The sequence below is a fragment of the Montipora capricornis genome, chromosome 6 (assembly GCF_036669925.1).
Source record: "Montipora capricornis isolate CH-2021 chromosome 6, ASM3666992v2, whole genome shotgun sequence".
In the NCBI taxonomy this organism is placed as follows: domain Eukaryota; kingdom Metazoa; phylum Cnidaria; class Anthozoa; order Scleractinia; family Acroporidae; genus Montipora; species Montipora capricornis.
In genome coordinates this window covers 57,300,253-57,319,553 of record NC_090888.1, presented here as the reverse complement: position 1 = coordinate 57,319,553, position 19,301 = coordinate 57,300,253, and the positions used below count along the sequence as shown (strand labels likewise).

Below are 19,301 nucleotides of genomic sequence, written 5' to 3'. Positions count from 1 at the left end.
CCATTTAAACCGCAAGAACTTGACCCTACTGACGTGTACACGTCTTCGCGTCTTCGCTTGTGTGATAACATATAGGTCTCTTTCACGCCCTGGTGGAACCAGCTTACGTTGATTTCGAGTAGCGAGGGTAAACAAAGTTTATCATACTCCCATGAAGAACATCATAGTACTTTTACACAAAAAAATCTAAATACTAAATATCAAAAAATCAAAATGGAGGCACGTGAGAGCCAAGAATCCCAATCAAGATTCACTGTGGGCAACTTTGATGAAAACTAAAAAAATGTTTTGCTACAGGAAAGTTAAGACTTTCTTATATTTTGTGCGAGATTTATCCAATAAATCGAGGTTTTCGTCCACCTAATCAACCGTTTTGTGAGAGAATTCTAACGAGTGCGAAACGAAAGTCCTCATTTCATAAATGCGAAGTCCCCGTCTTCCAAGGGAAGAAGATGTTCTTACCTCTCGGGCGACAAGGAGCCGATTTACGTTCCACGCGTTTGCGGTCGCGTGAGGTCGCCACCGGTGATGACGACCTTGATCGCTTCTTTCCTTCTCCTTCCCTGTGGACACCCTCCTTGGAGAGGCTTCTGCGAGGAGATTCCCGAGTCTCGCGTGATTTCTTTTTGGCAGACGTTGGCTCGGGGGATGCGGATGAAGACGCTGATTGTCTGGCTTGACGTGATTTGGTCTTCTTCGCAGGCTCCGTGTCCTCCTGGGGTTTCTGCGGAGGCTCCCGTGAGCCAGATGATGATCGAGACTGTGATCGATCAGAGGGCTTCCGTCTCCTTCCAGCTACTTTCTCGGGTGATCGGCGGCGCTCTTTAGAGACTTTTTCTTCCGACCTTAACCCATCGCCACCACGACGACCCATAGGTGGTGACGAATCTACTCTACGAGTAACAGGAGGCGAAGAGCTGGATCGGTGGCGCCTGCGCGCTGGTGGAGTTGCTTCCTTTCGTCTATCCCTGCTGCGAGATGGTGAAGGGTCTGGGCGTCGGCGTCTTTCCCTGGGAGGGGGTGACGGGGAATAATCTGATTTTCTTCTCCTTCTAGGAGGTGAACGCGCCTCTTGATATCTTCGTCGAGGGGGTGATGGCGACCGCGAATACTCCCTTGGCTTCCGCCTCGGTGGTGGTGGTGGTGGTGGTGGTGAACGCGAAAACGTCCCTTCGCTTTCTTCTCGGTGAGGTGGGACGAATTCCGACGCTTTCTTCTAGGAGAGGGTGAAGAATCCCTCCGTTTTCTTCTCCTCTCTTGTGGGGATCCACTTCGTTCTCTTTCCCTTCTGTGATCTTTAGAGGAATCGGTTTTCTTTCTCTCGGGCGACCACTCACCCTATGAGGAAGATGGCGATGGAGAATGCTTCCGATAGCGGCGATTAGTTGTCTTCTTTGATTTCGGGACAGGTGGCGACCTCTCTTTTTCCTCCTTTTCTTCCTTCTCTTCCTTCACTGGGGGCGGCGGAGGCGAGGGAGAGGCCGAGGAGGACGAAGGCGAAGGTTGTTTGACTGGTGATTGCTCTTGCTCCTGCTTTTTGTAAGACGAGCGGTGGTGTGTTGGAGGGGGGACTGGGGACGACTCTGCTTCTTTACTTTTCTCAAGACTAGTAGATTGTTCTTTTTCTGTCACTATTTCCTTATCCTTTTCCTCCTCTTTATCTTTCTCCTTTCCTTTTTCAATTTCCTTTTCTTTTCCTTTATCTTTCTTCTCCTTTTCAACAGAACCTGAGCGGGAGCGTGATGAACGTGAACTAAAGCTAGCGGAGCGTGACCGTGAGTGTGACGAAGCTGACTCCGTGCGTGACCGTTTGCGAGGAGAAGGTGAACGGGGTGCCTTTCGTCGTGGAGAACGAGAGCGAGACCTGCAATGAATAGAGATTTTATGAGGTTAAACGAAGTTTAACCAAGTAAAAAACTAGGAGCGACTGCAGCCAATTGCTCAGTGGTTGTAGTATACTGGCGCATGCGTGGAATACCTCGTGCTTTGGCTGTATCGCTTATTTATCAGTGTGGCGGGAAGTAGGAGCATTGTGTGTGGAGCGTTTAGCGGTTTTTGTTCTCTCCCTCCCCACCCTCTGCTTTCCACTGTGTATCAGTGTGACGGGTGCCCATTCTTCTCGGGGCGTGGGGGCTCATGGCTGGGTTGTCAGGTTTTGCCAGCCATCGTGCAGTCTCCATCTTGGAGCTGGCTGCCAATAGTGGAAGCTCCAGGATGTTCCGGGCACCCAACCTCCAAAGAGCGACGATGTTGTTTAAGGTAGCTTAACGGGAAAAAGTCGTCAACTTCAGTTCAATGACTTCGTTGCTATGCGTCACAGTGACACAAAGGGAAACTCTACCGAAGTTCTTTGGAAAAATGACAACCTGAAACCTTCTTTCTTTAATAGCGACGCCCTTTAGTTTTTGTGGTCTAGGAGACCAATGAACTGACTATGAAAGTTCTGCACTACTTTTCACTAACGAAAAATGGGACAACCACGACATGCTTCAAAGTAATACACTCTGCAATCTGAGAGGATATACGGAAAAGGTTTTAAAACACTACTTCAACGAATACCTTCGGCGAGGGGGTGATCTTCGTCTGGGCGGAGACCATCTTCTAGGAGATGGAGTCCTACGGCGTCTGTAAGGTGACCATCGTTTTCTGCTGTAGGAAGACACACGACGTGGGGAACGCGACCGAGAACGTCTTCGCTTTTCTCGGCTGCGTGACCTTGATGAGGAGAAAGATCGGGATCGCGAGCGGGACGCAGAGGACTTGGACCTACTGCGCCTGCGCCCTTTCTTATCACGTGTTCTTTTTGCTTCTACCCCCAGAACGAGAGCGTGATCTTGAACGGGAACTGGAACGTTCTCTCCTGAAATATACAACAATCAAATATACTCCAAAGCTCAAATTTACATTCAGTATGACATGGATTACACTTGTTCTTATTACTTTGAAAAGTTCAATGAAAAATTATCCTTTGACCCACAACATTGCTGTTAATCTGTGATTGGTTTATTTTGATCCACATTCTACATGTACTTCTGAGAAGGGGTTTACTGCAGAAGGGAAGTGAAACAGTTTTTTTTAGCCCAACCTAATACAAATGCCTACAAAATACTACTGTTTTTGTCTGGACTGTAATCATGCCTTTTAAAAAATTGCATAACTTTGGGGATTATAGTTTTCTTTAAAGATCTTGTTCAATTTTCACAGTAAAAACCAAACGGTGGTACACTAAATAAATACACAAATAAACAAATACATAAAAATTAAGTAATCAACTAAATAAAAATAGATCCATACAAATAAATTAATATAATAATTTCGTTATTTACTTGACTTCCTTTTCGACAGCAGCTTCTGCAAGAACAAAAAGTGACAAATACATTAGCAAATTTTTTATCGCAAAGAGTACCAACAGCACAGAGGCAGAGCACAACTCCACCTTTAACCTTTGCTATACCATAAATACCATTGACAATTATAGATTTTACTCTGTCTAAAGCCAGATGATTTTACTCGCCAATGGGGAACCCCTCGTTGGTGAAAGGGTTAACCACCATAGACTGAGTTTTGGTTCGTAGATTTACATGGTCCTAGGGTGGAGTTTGTTTCTGGTCCTTTACTCTGCTTCAAGAGGTTCTTCCCAGGAATTTTGCTTCTCCTCTCATTTCAAAAACCAGTAGTTTAAAATTCTTAAGAGGTCAGTCACCTGACAGTGCTATTCACAATTCTGTTGTATTTAGTGGTATCATTTTTCATCACTAATATACATGAAAAAATTACTCAGTTCTAATTGGTTAAAAGAAATGCAGTTTTCAAGTAACACAGTGAAAAAAAAAATGCAATTCAGTGCAAAGAGATGTAACAAATGAAGCGTTATGATTGGTCAATGATCAAAGAAAGTCACATATAGCCAATCAAATGCAAGCCCTGGATGGCGTGATTTTCAAGTGAATGGGAGATATACATGTGTTGCTTTTATTTATTTAATTATCACAACGTCATCTCGAAATCTTCTCATGAATATTATTAATACCCGTAAGTAATCACATGATTTTTCTTGGGCAAGCACTCACAATTTTTTTCAAAGACTACAAATTAATTCTGTTTGTCTTTGAAAAAATGTAATGGTGCTTATTTATTCCAAATTATTGTAATCAAAATCATGTGTTCACCTATACTTACTATTACTATGAACTAAATTTTTGTTATGAGACTGGAGCTTGATTTTCAACGTTAAGCATGTGTGTAACAGTGTTGACATCCAGCAGCACATGAATAATATGCTACTGCTCTTTCCTCTTGGGAGTCCAATATACTCCCGTGTGACTTACATCGCAAAAAGGCCAGGTTGTAGGACACCTGACCTTAATCATAAAGTTAGTTTGACATCATTTTCAAGAATTATTTCAAGGAAGTTACTAAGATGCTGGAGCTTTTTGCAACAGCAAAAGTGCCTTAAGGCAACTATCTTAAAGCCCAGGAAACTGTTGATAAGCTCTTTCTTTTAGATTTAGAGTGCCATGGCCTGGAATCAAAAAGTGTATTAAAGCAGCACTCTTTCACAGTTTGAGTGTCAGGACACACATTTGGGGCTGTGCCCTTTACAAAACTCAAAACCTTTGAAACTTTGAATTGTTGTTTAAAAAAGACCAACCTTTTTTAGCCTTCTCAGTATCTTCTATTTCCTTTTGCTAAAGAGAAAATAATAAAATAAAGAAAATGAAATTTTTTTTTGCATCTTAACAATAAACATGGTAATGATCATGATGGTGATAATAGTGGCAATAATAACAAGAGCTGCAGCAATGTTTACAGCCCAAAGCCCATTTCATACAAATAATTATTGTTTTTATCAAAGAAATAAAGTCAGCAACATCATAAAATAGAATCTGAAAACCCACAACTGATACTATATACATTGTAAAATAACTATTGAGATACAAGCAGCCATAAAAATTAACTTGTCCTTAATTAACTGCTTCTTGACATGTGATCATTGTTGTACATTTACAGTGTTTGTCAGCAACAATTTAAGTGTTCTAGAAGCACTAGCAAAACAGCTAAATTAATACATACTAAGTTATTAGAACTGTCCAAAGGATGGTATTAACCCTGGCCACAAGAAGGTATTTATAGAGGATTACATATAGATCTTTAAGCTACATGGCACGTTTTACTAATCAAGCTTTCAACTGCGTTCCTTGTTCCATCACAGGTGTGATGTAATGTAGTTGTGTTTACACATTACGCTTAGTTAAAACTCTGTCCACTGCCACTTTAATTTTTTTTTTTGAAAACCATAGAGCACTGAATAGTGAAAGTCAGTTATTGATGTGGAAAATGCATGCAGCAAAATCTCAGCAGGCTTAAAAAGGATAGGGTATCATTTTATTTCTGTATTTGGCTTTCCACCTAAATGACTGCTGCATTGCAGGGTCCTGCAGATACATGTAGCAGCGACATGGGGTTACATGAACATAACCAAGTCACAGTTAACCAGAATACAGCAATGCCTTTTTGAAGGGGAATAAGTAATCACAACTACAAACAGAAGGGTGGACATGAGTCAACCGTCGGAATAAAAATAGATGAAATTCATGAAGTAAATCCATCGAAAAGGAGAAAAGGAGGAAAGAACTTAAAAAAGGAAGCTTTAGGAAAAATGAAAGTTAAAAAATACACCAATTTCGTTTAAAATGAGTGTATAACTGCTCAAGGCAAGACACCATGACAGAGAGAAAGCCTGTTCACTTTTCCCCCAACCTGCTCTGCTGTGCTCTGCTTAACAGAGGTTAGCAAAGAGTCCTCACTGAGGGAACTCTTCCTATGCGTGAAAAACCATGCTTCTGTTCTCTTCTTGCAAGAAATAATTTGGTGGCTGGAGTGGACATTTGACACTTAAGAGGTCTGCCATATTAATATAGATGTAGATATAGTAACCACAGCATCCAAACATTCAGTGGAGCTTGGGTGAATGGGATATCCAGATTCTTCCACTGAAGGCCAGTCAGCCTACCCCTAAAAGTGAGTAATGTTACAAAGAATGGCGGCACCCTCTGAAACAATCCTGAGTCCCCATGCTAAGCATCCGGGAAAAGGTTGCACTGACCAGCAGTGGAAACTGGGAGGGGAGGAGAGGGGAGGAGATGGGAGGGGAGAGGAGGGAGGAGGCAAGCCAACTGGAAACAGCAACACTACAGTATGACTGGCGAGTTCTCCAAAAATGACAAAAACTGAAACAACCACAAAGCAAGCACCTTAAACAGCATGCATGTTAAATAGCGACTGTTATTTGTTGAAAAGCAAGCTGATGATGACCACTACCCTCTGCTGTGAACTTTGTTAAAATACATCTGACCAACCCACAGGGAAAGTGTCACATTTTGAGTGTGAATACTTATTTTATATAGTTTTCTATGTGAAAAGCAGATGCCTGAGTTAAGGTTTCATAGCACCTCTTGTAAGAAAAGCAATGCTGATTACCCTACAACCAGCATGGAGTTACAGAAATACACCAGCATCCAGAAAGACTAATGCATTGGGCATTTGAATAGAAGAAGCAGTAAGGCAGAGAAGGCAAGCAAAGACAAAAAAGGACATAACTGCCTGTCTGGGTTTAAAGCAGAATTCGTAAGATATTGAAAGTACCTTGACAAGCCTCTTTTGAGACACAGCATTGTCTTCGTCAGCTTTGAGAAGCTCCTTAACTAACCGACAAATTGATTTGGCAAGCTTCTCGTCTCCATCTTCCACAAGGTGCAAGTGGTCTGTAAAGTACAGAGACTGATCGAGTTGTCCTCCCTTTGTAGTCCAGCCTTTTTCAGGTGCCAAGAAAATCACAATCTCATCAGCCAGCTCTTCAGAATAGCTTATGTACTGAAAGAGTTCATCATTGACTTCTTCAATGTTTTCCCGACGTATACTAGGGTGTAAATCTCTTGGGAGGATACCACAAACAATGATGCTCATATTTGGCTTTTTTTTCCGAATATAATCTACAATGGCTAGTATTCCTTGGGCAATTTCACTGGGGCTGTTTTTGTCAATATTGTTTGTGCCACAAAGCACCACAGTAACTTTAGCATCACACTCTATTTCACCATTTTGAAGACGCCATAGAACATGCTGTGTTCTGTCACCACCAATGCCGAAGTTAAGCGACTTCAGAGGTGCAAAATACTTCCTCCATATTCGTGGGTATCGACTAAGACCTTTGATAATTGAATCTCCAGTCAACACAACATTGATGTCTGGATTTTTGGCCAGTGCTACATTTTGGTCATGCTCATTGTCCCATCCATCTTTATCCCTGCTGGCAGGCCTAGCAGCTGACGACAACAGGCGTGATCTCCATTTTGGTTGAAGGAACTTGCTTCTCGACCTCTCTTCCTCTTCTTTTTCTTTCTTTACTTTTGCTAACAATGGAGCTTCAGTCTCATCTCTTTCTTCCCCACTCTTGCGCGACTCTTTCTTTTTCCTAGACTCTACCTCGTCATCACTGTCACTGCTGTCTGAGTGACCAGAGTTACCTTTAGACCTCTCTTGATCTTTTTTAGAAGAGCTCTAGAGTGGGTAAGATGAAAAGATAAATGCTTAGAATAATAATAACAACATTATTATTATTGGGATTTTGTAAAAGCCATAGGGAAATATTTTCCTGGGTTCTCCTTGCTACTAATAACCTATTTTTCTTGTTCACTGAAAAGACACTGAAAAAAGGCATTTAAATTTGATTATTTACATGTAGGAATCACTGATGGAATATCAAGAGCAATACTCCATTATGAATGTTCTAAATGACCTGGAGATTGGGTATTTGCTTTTTCACCAAACCATAATATGGTTTCTTTTAGGTGGTCTTTGGATAAAAACAGTGGATATGATGTTCAGGGAAGCATTCCAAAAAGTAAAAATAAATAAATAAATAAATAAATAAAACATACCGCTTTATGTGTTGGTGAAAAAAGCAATTCCCGGTAATGGTGACACATATTTCCTTAATATTTATCTGAAACCTAAGGTTGCCTTCAATCTTTGGTCAGATCAAGAAATTTTAGCGTGACTGAAAGGCCGTTTACACGACAGAAAATTTGGGTCCGGACCCGTCAAAAAAGCGGTACGGACTCATAACTTTTGTAAAGTAACATTGGAGTTTCTGCAGGGCCATAGGCACCTATGGCGCTGTGGAAACTCCAGTGTTTCTTTACAAAAGTTATCAGTCCGTACCGCTTTTTTGACGGGTCCGGACCCAAATTTTTCTGTCATGTAAATGGCCTTTAAATAGAGCATGAAGGCAAAATGGCTCAGAGAACAAAGATACAGGTGTAAGTATGGATTACACAGATAGCCATCTCTTCAAATTATTATACTTTACATTTTTCTCAACTTTTCACATGAAAACTACTGAGCAATATTCCTGAATACACCAATGTTCATCTAGTGTTTGAGTGTGAAGGAGGGTGGGTGTTAAGCTTCAAACGTCTTGACAAGGATGGAGGGCGTGGAGAGTGCGGAATCCTAAGTATTTTAATGTAATGTGATGTTCAAACTACTGCCTAAAATAAATGAGTTATAAAGAAGCACAAGATAGAGCATGTACAGTGGTAACTGAAACAATAATAATTATGCTTACCTTACAAAATAAAATATTTCATTTTTTGCCAAATTATTGGTCAGAGTGCCCATATTTTGCTTTAATTCATAAGTCAGCAGATTCATTGGAATTTTTGCTAATCCCACTCAAAAACATACACCAGTTGCTTAAACCCTGAAATAAGTCAAGGCTTCAATGGGACTAAGAGTATCCCACACAGTAACTACAGAGGCCCAATTGTACATGTATCCTGTACATGACATGACCTGCTAATTTTTCTGTTTGTAGTCTAGTGCTAGTGTTTCTCATGAAGTTAAGCCCTGTTGGGTGAGGTTTGTATGTACATGGGAGACCAACATGTATGGTGTACAGTGCACAACACTGGATTGCCTATCGTAGACGTAATATACATTGTATACTCATATTTTACGGAATCTTGACCATCTTCGCTTCAGGAAAGAACTTTGGAGGTTTGAATCACTAGACAAGCCGAGATGCCATAAGGACGACGAAAATTACCCTGTATTTGAAGAATGTCTATTGAAAGTATGAGGCATGTGAAATGTGGCTGAAAATGGAAAGTTTGGAGTAAAGAGGTCACTAAACTGTTCTTGACCTTGATGAATACATGTATTTCCAACGGTAGACTGTTTCACAGTTCCTGACACCACATTGGTTGGGGGGGGGGGGCAAACTTGCACAGTGAGTGTATGGGATTTTGGCCAATCCAAAAGGGGCAGCTTTCAAATATTTGGTCATTTTAATAATAGCATTCAGCGCTCAAAGCTCAGTTTTTTTCTGAGTTGCCTTTAAATATAAAATGTTGGTCGCCATTTTCCCTCTATGACACAGCTAAGTATTATAGGAAGGAAAGAACTGCTAATCATTTTGAGACAAAGATGGCCACCTTATGATTGCTCTTAAGCGTGCATATCTATTCACTGTCCTTCAACTCTTCATACAAATAGATAAAAAAGAGAACCGCAAAAGAAATTCATGGATAATGTTTCTATAGGTATATTATCAAGCCTTTTCATTTTGTCTGGATCTGGAGTTTAAAAAAATACATGTACACCGATTACAATGACACTACTTCCACGCCAGAACAGTCGCCAAATTGGCGACCTTGGTGATAATTTTAGTCGCCATCATTTTTTTCTAGTCGCCATGGTGACCAATTTGGTTGGAGCTTCAAGCGCTGGCATGTACCCAACGAAAAATTAGATCATTGCCCAACGTGCAATGTATTAAGATATTAGAAACAGGGATATAGCTACATGTAAGAATAATTTTTGAGGTTGTTTTGAGGCGGTAAGTTCATGCTCTGAGCATCAAAGGGACCGGGTAACAAGATTGTTCCCAGTGTCTCACAACATGTGCATTCTTCAAGATGGCGAATAAGGGGAAAGAGAAGAAACGCACAACAGTACTTAAAACAACGCTTTTTTCATTCATTCGCAATTTCATTTCTAGTATCGACAAATTCTAGGGATAATTCCGTAGTGTAACAGACATTCAATTTTTTTGTCAACATATCGAATGTAGAATGTAGAGAATAATTTGTGATCTTCTCAGTCACTTTGATCAATGGACAAAATTCAGGCAACGGTAACCCCTTTCTCAAGCAGCCATCGCTTAGCGACATCCCTGTAAAAATCTCCTTGTGACACTTCAAATTCACGGGAAATTGGAAGGTAAAGGAGGATAGACCTGGGAGGGAAGGGTGGGGTAAGATAGAGGAAAAGGGGAAGATCAGGGAGGGGTAGGAAAAGTAAAACAGAGGAAAGGAATGTCTTAGTCTTTTTGAGACCACCAAAAAACCAAGCCCCTGTTTTTTAACTACACTACAAGTACACCCCCCAAAAAAGGAAAATCCCTTTTTTAGACAGCTGATAAAAATAAACCAGTTTAAAACATTTAAACTGATTCAAAAATGTTAACATGGATGTTTAAAAAAAAATAAACTAGGGGATACAATTGAACTACAACAAATACATTGTACATGTATAGTCCCACTACAATGTTTATTTCATAAACAATGCAGCACTGTATTTTTTCAATAATTTGGTTTATTGTTCCAAAAAGAAAAATCAAGGGAAATCCCTGACCAGTAATTTCAAATAATATTTTTAATTTCATTGATTGACCAGGCTCGGCCAAGTAGCATTTACTTACAGCAGTTATTTAAGACAGCAAGGCTGGTTGATCATTTTTGCATCTCTTTAAAAAATATTAAGATATTTGTTAAATGGGTTACGATTTAGTTTGTTTCAAAATCAACTACATGTACAACCACAAAGCAGATATTGGGTCCCATGTGGTGGCTGCAATCTTAAGCAACACAGCTACATGTACAGTATATTAATTTTGTTCTTACAGCAGTGTAGAAGGGCAATAAAAAACAGCATATTAGAGAACACATTCCTTTTTCTACTGCCTGCAAAGAGGAAAAAAAGCATACATGTACATGGTGCCATCATGCCAGGCAATAAGGCATGCATCCAAAAATAATGTTTTGGCACACCAATCACAACATGAAACACATCACTCACTTCTTTTCCTGCCAGTGACTGTGCAACTTCTTTAGCTTTTCTGATTTCCTCAGTGATGTCTTGCGATGCAGCCGCAGATCCATTTTCATTGGCTATGTTATCATCTGTGGCCGTGCTATCTGGTTCAGTTTGCTGTTGATCGCCATGGTATTTCTGAAGATTTGCTTGAATACGCTCTTGTTCCAGCTTTACATGCACATTAAACACAAAAAGGTACAGTCATGAGATTGTGAATGATCCAAGGAAAAGATCAAGAAGAGCACAACATCTGTTTCAGATTTCAACTTATCCACAACCTCAACGACAATAAAACCACAATCTTTGTTAAAAGTTGCTGGGACATCTTGCTAAAATACATGTACCAAAAATGACAATGAATTGTATCAGTCATCCAGTTGAGAGTATGATATTTATGAAAATAATTCACTTACTGGAAAATTATAGACAAACCATCGACGTTTTGGCCATATCACGTGACACTTGCGTGACCCAAGCTGACTCGGTGATATGGCCGAAACGTCGATCGTTCATCTAAAATTTTCCAGTAAGTGAATTATTTTCTTTTTAACATGTATCAAAAGTTGACGAAGTACATTGTAGGATCGTCTGGGTGAGAGTAGTCCTACTAAGAAGGACTACTCTCATTATCATTTATTAATTTCTATCTGGTCATCAGTCAATGTTACCAACATTGATCCACAATCAGATACAGTGTAAATGAAGACCACAGTACTTAAGCTCAATGACATCATGTATAATCCAAGATGGCAGCCTGCATGTGTGTATTTTTAACAAGGATTTCTTAAGGTTAAAAAGCTATTTCAAGAATGAAATTTTGGTTAAAAGCTGTTCTCCTAATGAACTTTATATTAATCGATCAAAAAACGATTGTCATTTTGAAATAAACTTCTTATATCGGTCAGAACTGCACCAAGTAATGGCGGGCAGTGGAGTTAAAATAAACAGTCTTCTCTTGAAATTACTACAAAAAATTCCGCCTATTGAGCATTCATTGCATGAAGTACATGTACTTTCAAAATGCGAAGAAACACAGAACTGAGTAATTTGATTGAGGAGTAGTAGCACTTTGATTAAGCAAGAATTAAATGCACGGGTTTATTTACTGAACAATAATACAATGTAAATGAAAATGTTTCCATTTTCTGTTCAAGAAATCTTTTACATGTAGCATAATGCTTTATACCGTGGAAAGCATTTTTTGTTATTTCTGTAGGTCACTACTTGATTCCTAATTCAGCATGCTAAAAACCAGTGAACTGCATGCTAAGCTCAGCCTCGCCAATATCCAAGGTAATACACATGTACATTGTAGGCACAATTGCCAAACTGACATAGCACCAACCTTTCGTTGCTTGATTTCTTCTTTTTTCTTTTCTAACAATGAAGAAGGAATGCCTCCAATATTTTCTTGTGCACTCACAAGCAGAGTCCACAACTCTTTCATAAATTCTCTGGCATTCTTTCCTTGCAGAAATCCAGTAATGTTTATTTGCATAGATCTTGGATCTGGACTCTGTAAAATTAATGCAATAAGGAAATGAGCAATCATACTTCTCAGTATTATAAACATGTAACACACTGTAAATTCAAATTTAAGAAGAACAAAAAACTATCGCATGATCAATTATTATTGTAAGACAAGAGACAGAGGAATGACAATAATATTATAAAGGAGTAAGGTCAACAAACAACAATGTCAATGTACTGTAACTGCAATTTTTTTCTAAATAACTTTGTGTAAACGAATGAAGTGGCACAATCATTTTGTCTTGGTGCCTGATCAATATGATGTCAAGCGTACTTGAACAGACAAAATGTGGAAAATAGCATTGACTTAACTTTCCATATTTAAGTCATTTCATTGAAAACAAAGGACATAATTCATTCATGTCAAGACTTCCTTACCTTTTCAGACTCTAGCATATTCAAAACATACTGCATGACAACATCATCCTCAAAACCAAGAATTTCAATCAGTTTTTTTGTAATCCATGGTTTTATTACATCCAGATTTACCTTCTCCATATCCACCTAAAGCAAAAACAAAGCAGATTTGCTTATCAGTGATGTACAAGAAGGATATGCATATTTTTATTTTCATGCACTCTTCTAATAACCCTTACAGGTGGTATAAGTTGGCAAGGGTAAAAAAACACCTGAGAACTAGGGAAAAAAACCATTGAAAAACATTCCAGAACCATCACAATCTCAGCCCATTTGTTGCAACAAACCAAACAAAAATCATATCCACATTAATTGGTGAGAGTTCAGTGCTCTTATCATATGCCATCCCCACGCCTCACACGTCACCATGAAGGGGTACGTGTACAAGTACAGTAACATGCAAAAGTAAGTTGACAGTCTCAACTCGATCCTCGCAAGAATCAAGGATCGAGACTTGATTCAATTGAAATCAAACTCGATCCTTGACACTGATTCTCGCAAAATCACCAACGCGAAACATTGTTCACACTCGATTCAACTATTGCAAAAGCATTACTCTTTGATTATGTCATGGATCAACACATAAAAGCAAAACAGTGAGCTTTACTGCACGATAGATTTTATTCTGAATTGAACGTAAATTTCCAATGTAAACATTGAGAAATATTTGCATACCGCACGTTCAACCAAGTAACTTAATGATTCATGTATTTTTACATCTCTTGTTAAATGCAATGATCTGAAGGAAAATTATAGTGATAGTCGAATCTCGGTGCAAGACTTGCTCAACCGTATCAGGTTTCATTCTTTCAAAACAACAAGTGTTGCGAGCGAACCGAGATCGGCATCCTCGCAGGACGAAGTACATGTAGCAAAACCTGTTCTATCCAACTTTTGATACCTCGAGTTGGGAATTCGTATGAGGGCAACATGTTGTCTTTTTCTCTTCTCCTGCCTTTTTTGTAAATAACATTTCTCCACAATTAACCTGATCCCAGTGACTGTTGATTTTCCTTGTAAGGGAATAAACAAACAAGGCCGGGCAATGAAACTCGGGGTCTCAAGCGAGTCATTACAGAATAGTTTTACGTTCAAAGAAACAGTTTTTCTAAATCTGAAATTAAGATACATGTATACAGAGGACATTTGTTTCCAGAAAGGTCTGCTACCGCAGTGTTACTGATGACATGTATCCAGTAAGTTTTATAAACGGCCTATGGAGTAAACTTGAAATGCCACTCCGGTGTATAGTGTCAAAGACTGTTTACAGTCTGTGTGATTGTTGAGAATACTTCGATCATCTGGCCGAAGAATAATAATTATTATTAAATTTTCAACCTCCGCTAATGCATTTCTCGTGCTCTGATTGGTTCACTCAATCTTGTACAGTAAATGATTGTGCTAAGAGTTGCTAAGCTAAAAGTTTTTTTTTGCTGGAAAGTGGAATTTCTCTCTGAATAAAGCAAAAGCAAACGTTTTTGTGGAAAGTTTGGATCAACTCCGGCATTTAGAAGTACGCGAAAAGTAAGAAATGTTTTTGTGATGAGCCTGCGTCTGTCTGACCACAAGGTCTTATATTTCGCTCAGATTTGCTCGCTTTCTTCGCTTGTATTTCATCATTTCTACACTTTTGGAGTTTAAGGAATTTAATAAAACAATTATTCCATTTGTGCTTGTTGGATATGAGACTGATTATAGACAACTCCGCGCTACACGCCTTGTTGGCTATTTACCATCTCCTATCCAACGTGCGTTCATGGAATAATTGTTAATTATCTTGCGAGATTCGTAGATCAAGTCAAGAATAGAGAGTCAAAAGAGACTGTCAACTTACTTTTGCACGGTTCTGTACCTCAGTTATGGTCCTATCCAGGTACTAAAACTACTAAACAGGACTTCACTTCCATGAACACACAGAACCCCAGACAGTGTTTACTCCTCCGAATCATGAGCAGAGTTGTGAGAGGACTTTAATGTACATTTACAAGCCAATAAAAAGGCAAACAATAAAAAACCCATGCCAATTAACTCATTGACTCTGAGCGTTCCCCACTGATGAATAAAATCATCTGATGTTAGACAGAGTAAAATACAAAGTCTCTAGAGGGTTAAGGCCAGTTTGGGAGTCAAAGGCTTAAAAAGAGTTTGAAAAAAAAGCCTGCTGGAAAATCACTGTTCCTTTTCTCTAATTCCATTGTGTGATTCAACTTCAGAATCTGGATTGTTAGAGTCACAAGAATTGAAAAAGCAGAGGGATGATCCAAGTACAAAGCTCGTTCTTGTGATTGGTTTATTTGCCCTCATACTAAAATGACTTTTTCGCAAAACAACTTGATACAATGCACCTTCCTGTTACAAAGGCCCATCATGAATAAGATTATTGTGGTTCTTCTCCAAAAATTTGAGCTTATTGCATCCAAATATCACCCAGTGGCTTCCTCATGATGCCGGTTTTCTTTGTTTAAAAATGGGTGTCACGGCATAAACTCCCTGATATTTTTTAGGACAATAAAACACAACATTTGAATTAGTGATCCCCAGCTTTCTGAGCAACTTCTTATAGTGCAAGTGCAATAATAATTATTATTTAGCCTCTGTTTCATACAGGCACAATGATCGAGGTGCTACGCACTTCTCCTGAGATTTGCTTGAAAACCTTGTCTTTTCTGTCAGGGTGCCAAGTAAGCTACAGGCCCTAGCAACTGACTTCAACATTGATTTTGATTCAAAATCTGTTCAATTTTGTTGAACAATGTAGACTTCTGCAGTGGGCAAACTGTTTCAACACATCATCAACATTTGACTCATCAAAGCTGCACGAGAAGCCTGGTACTCGGTTCCAGGATGCAGCCACAGTTGTTGTATGGATCGTCATTGAAGAGATTGCTTACTGGCTTTACTTTTAAAATATTGAAAATCTCCCTGGGCCAGCCTAAAAAAAAGGGTATTCCGTAAACATTTACCGAGCGAGATTATTGTGCTAATGTACAGCTGTAATGGGGCTTTAAAAGTAGTGAAGTCCCGGCTATATCCATGCATGCGAGACACATCGCCGTCACCAGGCGAAGCAGAAATCACTTCGATTTCAGGTTATCCACGACAAACAACGACTTTCGATTTACACTCCATATCTAGATTAAATATACTGCAACTTTTATCGAAGCACAACAGCTATGGATCAAGACGTAGGCAAGGAAACCTTAATCAAAATTTACCTTTTTATTCAGGATATCGTCAAAACGCATGGACTTCAGTAACTTCTTCTGTTTGTCAAGGAACCTATTGTCCTGCTCCGCACTTGTGCCCTGAATAAAAGGAGGATGTTTTTTTAGTATTAAAACAGACAAATCAAAGGAAGAGAGGAAAGTATTGTTTTCTTTCTCACTCGAAAGAACCCTGCATCCGCCATGTTAAGCCGCTTGGTCGTGTCACATGGCTGTCTTCGTTCACAAAATCGATATCCAATCGGACAACCCCAATCGGACAAGATCATCGGTATGAGGCTGACGCACATGTTGGAAGCAAGATGGCGGACGATGAAAGTGAACTCGAAAAGCGTCTTGCTTCTCATTCGGCGTATTTCAGCTCCTTGATTGATTTTATACCGGTGAAATACTATCTACCTGTAGACGACGAAGAAAAAGTAAACAAGTACTATAAAAATCGCCTACAGAAAGCTCCGAAACAGATCATCAAAGAAGCCTCTAAGAAGGCGAAACGTGCGAGACTTGATCCCAATCAACATAAAACAGTTCGTGAAATACAGCAAGAACTTGAAGAAAATGAAATGATTAGTAGCTCCAATTCAAAAAAGAAAGCTGGAAAAGGAGTGAAGGCTGCTTTTAGCGTTGAAACGATTCAGAGCGGAAATCTTGAGGACTTGAAATCGCGCCTTCATGCTAGAATTGAGGAATTTCAAAGGAAACGAAGAGCGGCTCCGGGAAAGACGGAGCAACATTCACGGAAAAAGAGATCAAAAAGTGAAGTTAAAGAGCAAAATAAGAAGGAAAAAAATACTGTGCCAAAAGGAGGTGAGGGATTCATGAAACAAAATGCTTCCCCTAGCAAGACAATACTAAATGACAATGGTGATGTCGTCTTCAGCAAGTTTGACTTCATGGAAAAAAAGAAAGAACCAAAGCCAGGTTCCAAAGAGAAAAAGTACTCAAAACTACTCGCAAAAGCCGAAGCTCACAAGAAAAAGTTAGAAACACTTCAAGCAGAGGATATCAAAAAGGCAAAGGAGTTCAAAGACAAGCACTTATGGAGTCAAGCATTACAGAAAGCTGAAGGAGTCAAGCAACGTGATGATCCCAAATTGTTGAAGAAATCCATGAAAAAGCGAGACCGGGAGAAAGAGAAGAGCAGAAAGCAGTGGAAAGAGAGAATTGATCACCAGAAGAAACAGGCTGAAGAAAAACAAAAACTGAGACAGAAGCATATCAAGGAAAGGACTGAGGCCAAAAAAGCAAAAAAGTTAGGTAAAGGAAAGAAAAAGCACAGGCCTGGGTTTTGAATGAAGTAATGCAAACTCATGGTCTTTGCAGGAATCTGAATCGACATCAGCATGCCGCAATGTTTTGGTCCTGTGCCATTTGTTGTTTATTCATGTGGAAAATAATTTTCCAGGGAAACTTTTGTACACAATCTTAAGCCTGGTTTTCACTAACCACGCAATCACAAGCATAAACGCTAGCACAAGAGATTCCCGTCAAGTGAGCACACAACCCAGAGAAAAAGATTTACTAGTTCCATGTTCTCTCTTACAATGAGGTTCTATGAGTGAAACCTGGAATGGGTCTTTTTCATTGCCCGAACATGACAGCTTTCGTTGTGCTTGTGTTACTTCCATTTTTCTTACAACACTAGTGAATGCAGGCGTAAGCACAAGTACAAGGAAAAGTAAACATTTTGATCCTTGTGCTTGTGCTTACGCTTGCGTCAGACACGTTTTCACAGTGAAATAAGCGCTTTTGTGCTTGGATCGCTATTGGAAACCTGGCATTAATTTTGTGGCTTTGACTGGCATGCACACTTGGAAGATCTCAATCTGAAAAGCAATTCAGTTTGAAATTTTGAACACTCCATGATCCCAATAAGACAACAGTTTTTAGTAGAACAAACTTTACCCAAGCCACTGGACGATTGCCCATATTTTGTGCCAATTAGGGAGATTCACATAAGTTTGCTGTGAGGATGAAACAGTGGAAGCAACAATTTTGTCAAATGGAAAAGGACATTTTCCTTTGACTGGTCACAGTGGACTACCCTTGAAGGGTGGTCCCAAATGCTGTGATCGGACTGAACCAAAATTGACTGTTCCATTCTAGTTCTGAATTTTGTGGAAACATTGCTGGAATAGAAAGCTGAGTTCCCCAAGTTTTTGTAAAATAATAGTTTTATTTTCACTCATGCCAACTAATGCAGCCGGCTGGGTGAGAGTGTTTCATTGGGGGTTGCAATGTCACCTAAATGTGGTGGAAGGGTTAAGACTAGAAATGTCAGCTTTTTAAAAGGAGTCTCCACTCCTACTACAGACTAAGTTTACACCTGAGGAATTTATGTTTGCCAATTAATTTGAGGGTTAAGAAAAAAAAAGTTTTTGTATCCATGTAAAGGAATTTGAGAATCACTTTTTTTACGATTTCCTGGGTGCTGACTTCTTGAATAATAATACCCCCAGGTAACATTGTGACATGTCATGTTTGTCCTATTGTTCTGACATACATGTAACAAGCGTTTGGATAATGACGTTGGTGCACGGATAGTGGTGCCTGGGAAATTTAAAAGCAGAAAGAAGTGATTCTGTGTTGGTTTTATTTTGGACACAAATTTTTCTTTGAAAAATTATCATATATATTTGACTGGAAGTGTTATTTACTTTGGTTCCAAGTTTTCTTTGTTGGAGTGAAGGTTCCCTTTAACCATAGTTAATAGAGGGGACTGGTTTTGAAGTTCGGCAAACATCAAAGGGGCAAACAAAGATGCTAACGTTCATGTTGGAAAGTCCACAACATTGCACAATCTTTTGTTTTGTGCTCCCACACTATGCATTAATTATGTAACCAACACGTTTGTATTGGTTAGTTCCTCAGTATGCAGTAAACAAGTATTGTGTTTTGTGCACGGTCAAGGCCAAAAAAGAGAACAAAAACATACAACAAAGAAATTTGTCACGTTTCATAACCATTCCC

General features: G+C 39.4%; 3 protein-coding genes across 4 annotated transcripts in view; 1 reads left to right on the top strand and 2 right to left on the bottom strand.

Annotated features, from left to right (window-relative positions):
* Window positions 1-415: 415 nt before the first annotated feature.
* Window positions 416-2,031, bottom strand: LOC138054185 (serine/arginine repetitive matrix protein 1-like). The gene is made up of 3 exons (XM_068900677.1): window positions 1,979-2,031; window positions 1,408-1,864; window positions 416-1,216 (listed from the first exon to the last, which is right to left on the bottom strand). Exons 1-3 carry the CDS (start codon window positions 2,029-2,031, stop codon window positions 416-418), a joined length of 1,311 nt encoding a protein of 436 aa, XP_068756778.1.
* LOC138052596 (uncharacterized) lies at window positions 1,688-16,539 on the bottom strand. Of its 2 annotated transcripts, XM_068899130.1 has the most exons (10): window positions 16,493-16,539; window positions 16,323-16,412; window positions 13,069-13,194; window positions 12,506-12,676; window positions 11,143-11,328; window positions 6,646-7,560; window positions 4,652-4,688; window positions 3,327-3,351; window positions 2,560-2,860; window positions 1,688-1,864 (listed from the first exon to the last, which is right to left on the bottom strand). In XM_068899130.1, exons 1-9 carry the CDS (start codon window positions 16,514-16,516, stop codon window positions 2,791-2,793), a joined length of 1,644 nt encoding a protein of 547 aa, XP_068755231.1. In that variant the 5' UTR covers window positions 16,517-16,539; the 3' UTR covers window positions 1,688-1,864; window positions 2,560-2,790. The 2 variants fall into 2 exon arrangements, with proteins under 2 accessions (XP_068755231.1, XP_068755230.1); XM_068899129.1 differs by lacking the exon at window positions 3,327-3,351 and having other exon boundaries at window positions 4,624-4,688.
* Window positions 16,540-16,601: 62 nt separating this feature from the next.
* The window catches only part of LOC138052593 (uncharacterized), a 3,171-nt gene continuing 471 nt past the window's right edge, over window positions 16,602-19,301 (top strand). Inside the window, exon 1 of the mRNA XM_068899126.1 lies at window positions 16,602-19,301. This exon is cut by the window's right edge and continues 471 nt beyond it. Coding sequence (XP_068755227.1) covers window positions 16,634-17,623 — 990 coding nt within the window. The 5' untranslated portion in view covers window positions 16,602-16,633 and the 3' untranslated portion in view covers window positions 17,624-19,301.

Coding starts and splice junctions, on each gene's coding strand:
- LOC138052596 (XM_068899129.1), bottom strand. CDS start 16,516: ATGGCGGATGCAGGGTTCTTTCGA. Junction 12,677..13,068: donor ATATGCTAGAGTCTGAAAAG/GTAAGGAAGTCT, acceptor TTAATTTTACAG/AGTCCAGATCCAAGATCTAT. Junction 4,689..6,645: donor CTCAAAAGAGGCTTGTCAAG/GTACTTTCAATA, acceptor TTTTCTCTTTAG/CAAAAGGAAATAGAAGATAC.
- LOC138054185 (XM_068900677.1), bottom strand. CDS start 2,031: ATGCTCCTACTTCCCGCCACACTGATAAATAAGCGATACAGCCAAAGC. Junction 1,865..1,978: donor CGATACAGCCAAAGCACGAG/GTATTCCACGCA, acceptor TATTCATTGCAG/GTCTCGCTCTCGTTCTCCAC. Junction 1,217..1,407: donor AAAAAGAGAGGTCGCCACCT/GTCCCGAAATCA, acceptor ACCCTCTCCTAG/AAGAAAGCGTCGGAATTCGT.